The sequence below is a fragment of the Anticarsia gemmatalis genome, chromosome 6 (assembly GCF_050436995.1).
Source record: "Anticarsia gemmatalis isolate Benzon Research Colony breed Stoneville strain chromosome 6, ilAntGemm2 primary, whole genome shotgun sequence".
NCBI lineage: Eukaryota > Metazoa > Arthropoda > Insecta > Lepidoptera > Erebidae > Anticarsia > Anticarsia gemmatalis.
The window spans coordinates 6,919,610-6,931,727 of NC_134750.1; the positions used below are offsets into that span (position 1 = coordinate 6,919,610).

At 32.6% G+C, this 12,118-nt stretch overlaps 1 protein-coding gene across 1 annotated transcript; it reads right to left on the minus strand.

The window, feature by feature from the left end:
* Positions 1–3: 3 nt before the first annotated feature.
* Positions 4–11,713, minus strand: Cep290 (Centrosomal protein 290kDa). The gene is made up of 32 exons (XM_076115509.1): positions 11,531–11,713; positions 11,030–11,105; positions 10,193–10,464; positions 9,984–10,119; positions 9,772–9,908; positions 9,576–9,702; positions 9,210–9,481; positions 8,937–9,124; positions 8,579–8,860; positions 8,300–8,436; positions 8,041–8,215; positions 7,137–7,975; positions 6,861–7,023; positions 6,650–6,788; positions 6,468–6,577; positions 6,219–6,395; positions 5,861–6,122; positions 5,519–5,786; positions 4,755–5,430; positions 4,452–4,586; positions 4,266–4,371; positions 4,014–4,187; positions 3,742–3,944; positions 3,492–3,641; positions 3,222–3,356; positions 2,956–3,110; positions 2,671–2,846; positions 2,262–2,422; positions 1,852–1,979; positions 1,406–1,500; positions 642–779; positions 4–200 (listed from the first exon to the last, which is right to left on the minus strand). The coding sequence occupies exons 1-32, from the start codon at positions 11,711–11,713 to the stop codon at positions 135–137; spliced, it is 6,441 nt and encodes a 2,146-aa protein (XP_075971624.1). The 3' UTR covers positions 4–134.
* Between the last annotated feature and the right edge of the window lie 405 nt (positions 11,714–12,118).

Here is a 12,118-nt window from a genome sequence, read left to right on the forward strand (position 1 = left end):
TATTATAAAATGGCAGTTTTATTAAAAGCAAATTAATGAAAAATTATCCTTATTACCTTACAGTCACTTAAATTATAATATTTCTTACGTGTTTTAAAACTAAAATATTATTTGGGTTTGAGAAAATAAACTGACTAAGCTGATAGGAAGCCTCCTTTTGGGCGTGTGATTTCGTCCAATTGTCGTCTCAAGTACGCATTCTGAAAGAAAAAATAGTGGTTTTAGTACTAAATTAGGATAGCGTGGGTAGGACGGTGGGTGTTACATATTTTAATTAAGGAATAGAATGTGGTCGAATATGATATATTGAGTTGTAACGTATGAAACGTAGAACAGTTCTGATTAATTGTAGCAGATACGCGTGATATATTTTTAGACTGAAATTGTTTATTAATGGCACACTCATACAATATATTATGCAATGATGTAATGTTATAATGTACCTAAGTAAGTCCACCAGTAACATTACAAAGGTATAACGTGCCTACATAAATCAAGTTTTTTTTTTATAATCGTCCTTAATGATTTTGATAGAAAAACGTTGAGTCTTTCTAGCAAAGCTTTTTAAATAACACAAAGTATTATGTTAAATATAAAGAAAGTTCCTTTTAAGTGATTATCTAAAATTTTAAATACTCTACCTCTCTGAGCAATTCGTCTTCCCTCTCAGCTGCAATCTTCAACATTTCCTTCGATCTCTCAAGCAACAAGTCCTTGTCGTGAATGGTTCGCTTCAGGTTTGCGATCTCAACACGATGTGACTCCAGTTGCGTGCGACCCTACGATAAATTAAATTAAACGTAATTAGGACACAACTATTAAACATTTGGAATTGAATTTACAAATGATTAAAAACATCGTCTAAGGCTTAGATCCACTACATATTATTATTAGATACCGTAGTTTATTTAACAATTTTATTTTGTAAGCTATTTTGCCCAAAAAATATAATACATCCTGCTTATAATGAGGTTTCTAATTTAAACTGTATACCTATTGATTTTTACGGTAATTGAATTTCATTGAAAATACTCGTGACTCACAACGATATACCTAATTATGAATGGGATCAGTGAAAAAACACAAAGGGTGAGGGTGGCAGGTAAGGGTGTATCCCTTGTTGTCACGAATACGTGCTGTCTCTTCGCTTCATTTAAATTTAACATGAATATAAATGATCAAGTTCTATACAGCTGTTGGTACAATTTACCTATAAAAATATGTTAATTGTTGCACCAATAGAGTGTCAAAACATTCCAAAAATTGACTAAATTTGAATTAGTCTAAACTCTTAAAGAACTTGGGTAAAGCTTTTTTAAGTCGAGTTTATCGTGAAACCGAGTCGGTTCCTATTGTTTTACGTTGAGAAAAATATGGATTTTATAGAAATTATTTGACTGTTTACCTTTTCAGTGCCACTTCGACTGCTATTAGGTCTAGAGTCAGTTCTTTTGTACACAACACCAGCCTTCTGTTCTGCTTGCAACTTGTTTATCACTCCTGAAACAACAACAACGGACGCACACGATACACGGTGCTGCTATTTCACTCAAAAGTGTACATACATTAAATTAACTTAAGTTTGATTTTACTCAAATAAGAACGTGAGGAAAAATTTTGATTTTCAGACATTTTTCACAAAATTGACAAATTATTTTTCAAATTAAATAATCACCCTCACTACGTAAAATACGTAGTCAATCTTAAAAATATTACTTCTATAGTTGATGAAACCTGTCGTAGAAACTTCAAAGCATGCAGACATTGAGAAAAAATAACGCAAAATCCATGCTCTACGATTGTGCTTCGATATTTTTAATTTTCAAGCTAAAATGGTATTAAAGTACATACCTCTAAGAGTGAGAACAGTTTGCTCGAGATCGTTGACTCTGTGCTGATGAGCCGTGGTGGGCAACGTTTCCATAGAGTTGATCTTGTGCGTCAGTTGAACATTCTCCTCTTTTAACATCTCGCAATAACTGCAACAATAAATTAATTGTTTGTACTTGCTAAATATAATATACTCTATCTGATATCAATTCCATTTTTTTTCTATATATATTTCAGCATTCTTCGCATTATGAGCACAAATGAGCAAATGCAACGCAATTGTAGAGAGTTTCCAGCAAAATCCGCATAGCGACTTGATGGGCAGGACAAGATAAAAAAATTAAACATACTCGTAACTTAAAATAAAAATTAATGTGATGACATAATATTTTGTATTTTGACAGATTATAATTGTATTAGAGTCTTCATACCTTTTCCAATATTCAATTTCGGGCTGCGTGTCATTAGACGTTTTCAGCGGAGTACGTATCTGTGACTCCAATAACGTAGACTCCAGTTTTAGCACTTGTCCTTTAAGGGAGGTGATCTCTGCTAAAGCTTTCTCGTATTCTGATACAAGTAATTCGTTACCCTGAAACACCATATTTCCAACGTAAACATAATTTGACGACGTTATGTAAAAGTCAGATGTCTTTAAATAAAAGTGTTTTTCAAACTAGGTGGTTTAGCAATATACAAATACTATAGAAATTACAAGTATAATTTCGAATATTGACACATAAGTCAGTATTTGAAATTGCATTAAATCAATGACATAACGAAATCTTATGTATTATACGATTAGCAGAGAAGGTTTCCATTTCATACTTCTTTTCTTACCTTCTCTGCAACTTCTAAGGCGGCTATTCTCCTCTGCTGTGCTTGAACTCTATCCAGTAGAGCCTGTGAAGACACCGGCAATGGAGAAGCATTACTAATGCATTCTCTACTTGATCGGTGAGACTTCTCTGGGGACTCGGCTTCTTGTTTTTCTATTGCGGACAGTTGGTGCTCACCTACAAGTTCAAAAATATTGTACTTCGGTAGAGAAAAAAAAAAGAAGTTTTTTGCGTTTTTGAGGCCCAATATTATGGTACAATAGTTTTTGTTGCAGACTTTACTTACTTTTAGCTTCATTGAGCCTGGATATTAGAACTCGTTTTTCCTTTTCAAATCTTCCCAAAGCGGACTTCGCTAGATGTAAGCTGGATTCTAATTTTATAACCTCTTGGCATTTCTCTTCGTAACGCGCTTGCCAACGATCTGCTGCCTGTTGAGACCTGGCAAAATATAAGGAGCTTAAATGGCATCACGGAGTTTTCAATCATTTAAAAAGTCACATCTATGTCTCCGTGAGATGCTTTTTTTTAATGGCATGAAACATTTGCTACCTCTTCCACTTATCCCAGAGTGCGATGCTAGAGTGCGTGTCTCTTCGCGCACTAGTCAATTGTGCTTGTAGTGACGCTATTTTGTTGTGGAGAGCTGCTGTTTCAGCTGTAGTCACTTTGTGGCCGGTTGTGCTACTGTAACCAACAGATGTATATAAAGTAAAACTTCGACCTTAAACGATAACGGTTACTTTCACACTGTTTTAAGACATGATTTTACAGATTGTATGTTAATGCGTCGTTTGATCATTTGTGTCCAATACAACTTACATCCTAAACACTTGGTTCTTGAGATTCTGCGCGTCAAGTCTAGCTCGTCTCTCCCTAGAAGCAAGAACTTTTATTTGACGTCGGAGGATAGTGTTTTGTTTCCCGGCCAATTGTTTTTCACGTCTCAAACGTTCTATAACCGGTTCATGCCTGGAATGAACCAACGAAAAAAAAAACAAAATAAATGATCTACCAGTCCTTCATATAAAAAAATAAATAAATATCACTTGAAGTTAGTTATTGTACTCACCAAATAGAAGTAGACGAAGCTGGTATTCTAACGATATCATCTTGTGAATCATGCAAGTCAACAGTGGAGTCAAACTTAAGCTCAAGTCTATCAGAACCGTGTTGTGACAATGCATCACTCGTTTCATCCACTTCTACAATAGCTGATAGATCAAAACTAGGATCATTCACTGATATTAACGTCTGCATATTCATTACCTGCGTCTGGAAACCAATCAATTATGTGATTGACGAATTGCAAATGTGAAAAGTGAAAACCTTTATTGTATTTACCTTCAAGTTATTAATGACTACTCTTAGTTGTTCAATCTGTGTATCCTTATCAGCTAATTGTTTGATATAGGCAGTCTTCTGATCGGTGAGCCTTGTCCTAAGGTCCATATGTTCCCGTTGCATATCGTTAAGTTGTGTTAGCCAGTGTTGATTTTCTGCTTTGTACGATTTTACCTGACGAAAAAATATTGTAGTTTATACGTCTTGTAATATTTACTATAATAATAACATTGTTATATTGTGCAATGTTACCTCATGACAATGGCGTTCTTCTAGTTGAGAATTAAGTTGTTCCATTTTAGTCAACCTCTCTGATGCTAAATCCTTCCACCTCTCAGCTTCACCTTGATACGTTGTTCTATAAAGAAAACATACGTATAGAGCTACTCTGTACATAAAGTGTACAAACGGACAGTTTTGATTTGTATAATTACTAACAATTCAGATTTGCATTCATCCAATTCGTTTTGCATTTTAAAGCACTTGTCTTCCAGTTCAGCTATTTTCATAGTATATTTTGTAACCACTTCTTTCAATGCTTCGCCGTTGGAGACACTGGATTCACTTCCACGTCTGTAATAAGAATGCAGTTTAGTGGCGTGTTACAATTTATTGTATGTACGTCATTGTTACGGAAGGTGTTATCTACCGCTCGTTTAAAATGATTGATGAGTGTTTTAGGAAGGCACACCCATCTCAAGGATTCTTGTAAACATAAACAATAGCATCTAGTATATATACCTATCCAGTTTCGATTGAAGTTCCATAATTTGAACGTGTAATTCTTTAACAGATTTCGAATATTCATCTCTCTCGTTTTGAAGCAATTCCTTGTATTCTGTTGCTATTGTGTTTTTGTCTGTTTCTAGCTGTTTTAACGCTAGTATTAATGATTTATTCTCTTCATTTACACTATCTTTCATCTTGTTTGATTCTGTAATTTTCAGTATCTTACACTCATCCAGTTGTTTTCTTAATTCATCGATAGTTTGTCTGCATCTCTCGTTGACGATATCTTTTTGTTTATTAGAATCTTTAAGGCTCTGTATCGAATACTCTAACCCTATTTTATCCTTATTTAACTTTAAGATTTCTTCCGAGCGCTTTTGTACTAATGCCATAGCTTCTGAAAGTTCTTTGTTCTTCTTGTCTACATTGGTTTGAAGATTTTCTATTCGATTTTTCATTTCAACAAGAGTTTTATATTCATCTGTTTGTGTAAGCTGATTTGTTTTCTTTACTTCATTGACAGTTGTTTGTGTAAACATGTGGACAAAAGTGCGTTTTGGGCTTTGAGGTGTAGTTTTAGCTGTAGATTCTTTTTTTTCTTCATTAGCAACCTTTTTTTCTTTAGTATCAGTCATCGGCTTTGGTGTTTTCAAAATTTGTGGTTTTGTAAGTGTGACAGTTTTACTTCCTAAAATAAAATCAGTAAATAAGTACAACTTATTTATGTCAAGAGGAATTGGCCAAAAAAAATTATTGAAATAATTGAAATTGCTTACTGTGAGAAGAACTCGAATCATCGTCTGAAGCAATATCTTGTAATTCCATATTATTAGGCCCATTGTCATCGCCATTATTGCCATTACTACTTTTACTGTTACTTTTTCGTCGTAAATTATTTCCAACGGCAGATTTTCCAAATCCTTGATTGACCAGTACCAGTGTTTTCTCTAGATAGTTACAATGTTTTATAAGATCTTCCCGCGACTGCTCCAAGGTCTTTAATTTTTTATTGATATGTTCTATTTCCCTCGAATTCATTGATTGCTAGAATATAAAATGCGTTAAAAATGTTATAAAATAATACAATTCTAATTAAAAATTGTCTTGTGGATACTTACAGCCATAATATACTTTAACTGATGTGGGCAACTATCTTCTTCTATTAAGCATTTTTCTTTAGACACATCGAGGATTTGATCGAATATGCTGTGTTTTGCTATTAAATTAGATCGTAAATCTTCGATCTCTGAGAGTTTCTCGTCTACAGCGTGGTTTTTGCGTGAAACATCTTCCATCTTATTTAAGAAATTTTCAACCGCAATAAGAGGTATACTGCCCTGATACTGCAGTCGTAATGTTTGTAAAACTTCGTACATATATCTGAAATAATAAATTTAAATAAGCTTAATTTCAATATTTAAGACATTATTTTTGATTAAGTAACATGTTAAATCAAAAATATTTGATGGTACACACCTGAATTTAGACTCGTATCTTAAAGCATAAACTTCAAAGATTTTTTGGCGAGCTCTTAACATTTCTTCAGCTTCCTCTCTTGCCTCTTTTTCCTTATTAAGAGCTATGCTAAGCCTTTCTATTCTTTTATGGCTTTCTGATGATTGCAAATGGGCTATTAATATCTCTCCACTTAATCTGCAAATAACACGACAGTATTGAAGAGGAGCTTTGGATTACTTTCATTGTCATATGATTGCAAAGAAATACCTCGCTATGATTGCTTTATTGTCACTTGTAGATTGCAGATCTAATATTTGATGCTGAAGCATATTGATTTCCATATCATTACTCATTTGCCTTTGCTGAGCGTCTTGGAGCTGTAATAAGTAATTATATGTCTTAATCTATAACACAACGTCTGAATAATATTTTTATTGATCGATAAGTACCTGCAAAAGTGCTATATCTAATTGGCTCCCAACATGCTTGCATCGTTCTTTAAGAATTTTATTGTCATCAGCTAACTTTTGTTGCTGTTCCTTCAACAATTCTATATCTTCCTTTGTCATAGTAGCAAGGCTTTTATCACTGGAAATTATTTAATTAACAGTAAGTACCTAGAAGGCTAAATTATTTTTACTTTAATACTTTGCAACATACATAACATTGCCTTGCGCTTCTTGGAGTCCGGCATTTGTTCCTCTTAATATATCTATTTCTTTATTTTTATCTTCTATATCCGAAATTAATTGTTGTATTTGATTTTGTAAAATTGTTCGTTCAACAGTCGTTTCCATTGATTGCACACTGCTTGATTTGTAACCTGAAAATTACTACGTATACTACTTGCTATACAATACTGCTTGATTAATAATGTATTAGAATTACTTATGAAAAAACTACGGCAAAGCATATTAAATTCACTTATACTTTTACCATTTTGAGCATTGAACTCCATCCGGATTCGATTCATTATTTCAATTTTGTTTTCTTCTAAGCGTTTCAAGAGATTATGTGATTTATTTTGATTGTTAGTGGAATCTTCTACGAGTTTCCTGTATTTTGAGGAAATTTCGTTGAGAACTATATTTTGTTTCCAGAATAAATCGTATGGAACTGAAAAACGTAACTTGTCAGTTGAATTGGTAAGAGCAAGTATCAATTTTTGTATTTGGTTTTCTGATTCCGACGCTGCTAACATCGCATCTTTTTTACTTTCTAAAATCTCATTCTTCATATTTTCATTTAAAGTTCTTATGTATCTGTAAGACTCCTCGAGATAGGAACATTTTCTTTGCAAGCAATTAGTGTTGGATACTGGAATCATTCCCGGCGAAAGATCGCTACAATCGTCATCTTCCTGCTGCAACTGAATTTTTAAGTTTTCTATTTCAGCCTTATAATGTTCTTCTTGAATTGTCCATTTATTACGATCGTCACTAGTCTGAATAGCCATGTATGTTAATTTGTCAAATAAATCTTTGAATTTCTTATAAAAATATTCCAAACCCCTTTTCAGGTGATTTTCATACAAAGTGTTTCCTTTTTCAACAATACTTTCAATCTGAGATTTTTCATAGAAATCAATGCTCATCTGTTCTTTTTCTGATATCCATGATCCAAATTCACAAACATCTGCATTATTTAGCTCCAATCGTTTTTCGTCAACTTCTTTTTGTTTGTTGGTCAATTCTATTTCTTGTAGTTTTTGCTCAAGTAAAGTCGTCTTTTTAGTTTCTTCAGAAAGTTGTGCCATCACATCAAATGTTTCTTTCCTGGAATAGTCCAAACGTATTAAAAAAAATATACTTAAAGAGTTTAAAGTATGCCAACAAAATACCTTGCTTCGTGCAGAGCACTTAAAAGAGCGTCTTTTCCTCCTAATGCTGCTCGTAGCTCTAAAACTGTTGACATGTGCGGCGCAAACCAACCTGCTGAATTTCGTGCTTCCATTGATAATAATATTGCTTCCAAGCTAGGACATTGTAATGTTAGTACTCCAGAGGATGTTTTGCCTGGGAAGATAAATTTATTTTTTCGTGGGTAAGTAAATATTTTGACCAAATCTATAATTTTAAAATGTAGAGAGGGCGACATACTGTTATCTTTTAAGAAGTCAAGTATTTCTTGAAGACCCTTTCGGAGTCCCTTATTTTCTTCAATAAGAACCAGCATTTCCTTTTCATGATTTATGTCATCGTCGGTTCGTTTCTCCATAGACGTTTGCTCTGTGGTGCTGTATGGATAGAGAAAATAAATCTTTAAATTACTCTCACTTATCTTATTTATGAAATATTCAGGAGATTAAGCACAACAATAAATTACAATTATAATTTATAAAGAAAAGTTGTAGATACTTATTAGAAAAAGGATTCTACCTTGTCGATTCCTTTTTGTCTGCCATGGAGAAGTCATCACTCTCATCAGCTTGAGCAATTTCTTTAATCCTATCATTAGTCTGTCCTTGTTGATTTAAGTATTTTGTCAAGTTTGATAGTTGTGATTTCAGATTACGACTATGTAATTCAAGTCCAACTAGTTTATTTTCTAATTTCTTCAACTCTTTACCCATTTCTAAATTGGTGTTTTTTAAATTACGATAATCTTTCATGATGCCTTTAGTTGGGATTTTCTCTTCAGGTGGAAGATTGCATTTTTGTCTGAAAGGAAAAGAAAACTTGTAAGTGAACTTTCTTAACAATAATCCAACTTAACAATAAAATATATATTTCCCACCTTAACACTTCGTTTTCTAGTTGCAAATCATTGATGAGCTGATTCAGAGTGTTCGTTTCCTGTACCAAAGTTTTAATGCCTTCATCTTTGAATTTTAACTGGCGTTTCTTATTCTTCAAACCTTCTAGTAAAGCGTTTATGCCTTCATCCGAGCGTAAAAGTTGAAGTTGAGATGTAATTTCTGTTAACTATAAAATAAGAGTACATAAATTAGTAAACAACTTTACAGAAATGAGGATGATTAGATTAGTCAAAAGTTCACAAAATAGGTACCTCTTTTTCCCTTGCTCCTATCATTTCCTCAGCACCTTGTAGATTAATAGTTAAAGTCTTGATTTTCTTCTTTAATTTGTTAATTATATTCCGTTCTTTGAAATCGTCACTTTCATTCTTAGGTTCAGAGGTTGAACCTTCAGGTATTTCTTCTATGATTCCTTTCAGTTGCCTGTTTTCTGCCCTCAACATTTCAATTAGGTTTGCAGTTTGTTCTATTTCATTTGAAGCTTCAATTAATTTGTCTTGTAGCTCTTTTATCTTTACCTTTTCTGCTTCACTTTTCTGGGTGAAGATACAATTAGTTAGACGATAATCCTTTTAAAAGATTAAGCATTCTATATAATATTTTAAGTTTCATAATACTTACTTTAGGAGATGAAGTCAGCGAGGATGATGATGGTTTTCTAGATGCTTGTAAAAGATCTTCTTTTAGTTGTAGGTTTTCATTTGACAAAGCTTCTACTTCAGCTTTTTTTGATTTCGCTATATTCTAATGAATAAAACAAGATTACATTACAGTCGAAATCTTTAAAAAATACACAGCAAAAATAATACTTACCTTCCAATGTTGAACCTTTGATTTAATTTCTTCGTAAATATTTTCCCTATTTGAATCCTTTTCAAAAAGATCTTTCCGTAAAGACTCAATTTCCACCGATAATTGTGCTTTTTGCTGCTCTGATTTACCCAATATATCTATAAACAACGTAACGTAGTTATTATTATTCGTCTCTACTTTTATAGTAGGTAGTATGAAAGATTTGAATTTACCTTTTAATTGACTGCATTCACTGTTAATAGCAACCATTTGTTCTGTTAGATTGTTGATTAATTGAGTTGCTTCTGTTAACTTATCTTTGAGAACCGACACCTTATCCTTTAATTTCGTATTTTCATCCTCTAGAATCTATTGGTACACGTAAATATTAGACAGGTATTTGTACGGTATAATATCTTTAGTTGAGTAACAAATTACTTACTTTTACATCACTTAGTAACTTTCTGATATGTTTGTTTTTCATAGATACTTGCTGTTCGAGTTCAGCAACGGCGTTCATTTCAGATAAAACATCGCGACTTGATTCACTGTCTATATCTAAATTACTTCTACTTTCTTCCAATCTGCTTTTCCTAGATTCGAGATCGGCTATATCTGCATAAAGCTGTTCCAGTATTTCTTTATTTGCTTTTATTATTTCTTCTTGATGTGTTATTGTTTCAAGCGCGCTGTCGTTACTTTGTGTTGGTGATACTTCATTTTATAATGGAAACAGAGTAAAATTGAATAACTAAATAAATAAATAATAATTTGTGTTGAATGTCATGGTATGCAAACCTAAAATAGCGGGCGGGTACACACATCTAACTAAATATGCACATGCTTAGCCACCGACCAAGTGGGGTTGAATAAAATATTTATTATAATTAGGTTTCGTAGTAATAAGAACACACTTGATTTATTTCTGAAAATGAATACGAAACTAGCCGTAGAATAGTAGCAGCATAATGCTTTTATATTTTCTTTACATGACTTTGTATTAATTTGGTATTAACTAAATAAAATCTATCTTTGGGAGTCAAACTTTACGATAGCGTTGTTTGGAGAAGATCGTACTCTAAGACGAGTATAAATAACATTCATTAGGAACCTACAAATGGAAATATGGGTCACTTGTATAAAATTTTGTAATAAAATAAAAGGTAACTATTTTACATCATAATTTTCGACGTGGAGAAAGTAGTTACGGAGGTATTTTAGTCAATGTCAACGTGATGGAGATATTTTCGCGATTGTAAATAAAGAAAATCATGCTTACCTGCATACGGACTTTCTACTTTCGTTTTGCTGCTTTTCCTTTGAGTGGTTTTGAGTTGTCCAACCAGATTGTTTACCTAACATAAAATTAAAATAGTGTAATACAAAACACAATTTAATAGACATTAGACAACGTTTATTCTGTATGATGTTCTTTCTGTCTACTTATCAGATCCAATATGATAGATCGATAAAAAAATAGGTGTTAGATCTAAATATTCTAATGGGTTTTTTTAAAATCACTGGACCATGGACATGTGTTTGATTTTTGTAGAGATAAAGGTTTGTGGACTAATATTTATTATCAAGGTATTTATATAGAAGCTTGGAATGTACATGTGTAGTCATTCTGCTGGAGAGTAATCTAATGTAGTATCGTTTTGTATTAATATGATTTAGAAGTTTTTTTCCAAAGAATATTTGTATTGTTGTAGTTGAAGAAATTTAAATAAGTAACTCCTTTTGAAATACCAAAAAAGTATTTTTATTTAATTGTACTCACCTGCTCACTTTTTAGTTTTAGAATATCTTGAGCTAATCTAAACAAAGTTTTTAAATCAGTAAAATTAAGTTCGATATCATCTGCTTCCATCCAACACAAACTTTCACATAGTTTCTCTTTATCATTAAGTGTTAACTCCCTTTGAGAGAAACTCAATATTTCCTTCCAATCTGTCTCCACCATTTTTATTATTTTGTGAAATTATTTAGTTTTATAATAATAACAATAAAATATAATAATTTGAACGTAAAACTGCGCGTGTATGTGACTCACTGACGCAGTGAAATGTTTGAACTTTGCGCCGTTGCCTAGCAACGTCTATGCTCTACCAACAAAAGAGGTTTACAATATTGTTTATCGCCTACCAGTAATACCGTCATTGATTAAAAATAAATTTGAATTGCCATAGCAAAATTAGCATAACCGAATGAGGTATCATGAATGTTAACTAACATACTGTATCTATTCCTCAGAATAGTGATTTTTTACTATCATCTATCGTCAAAATTTGAAGGAAAAACTGATCACCATCTCTAGCGTATTTCGCAAAAGCTAAGCAGAAAATCGTCTATAGTAAGATTGTAAACA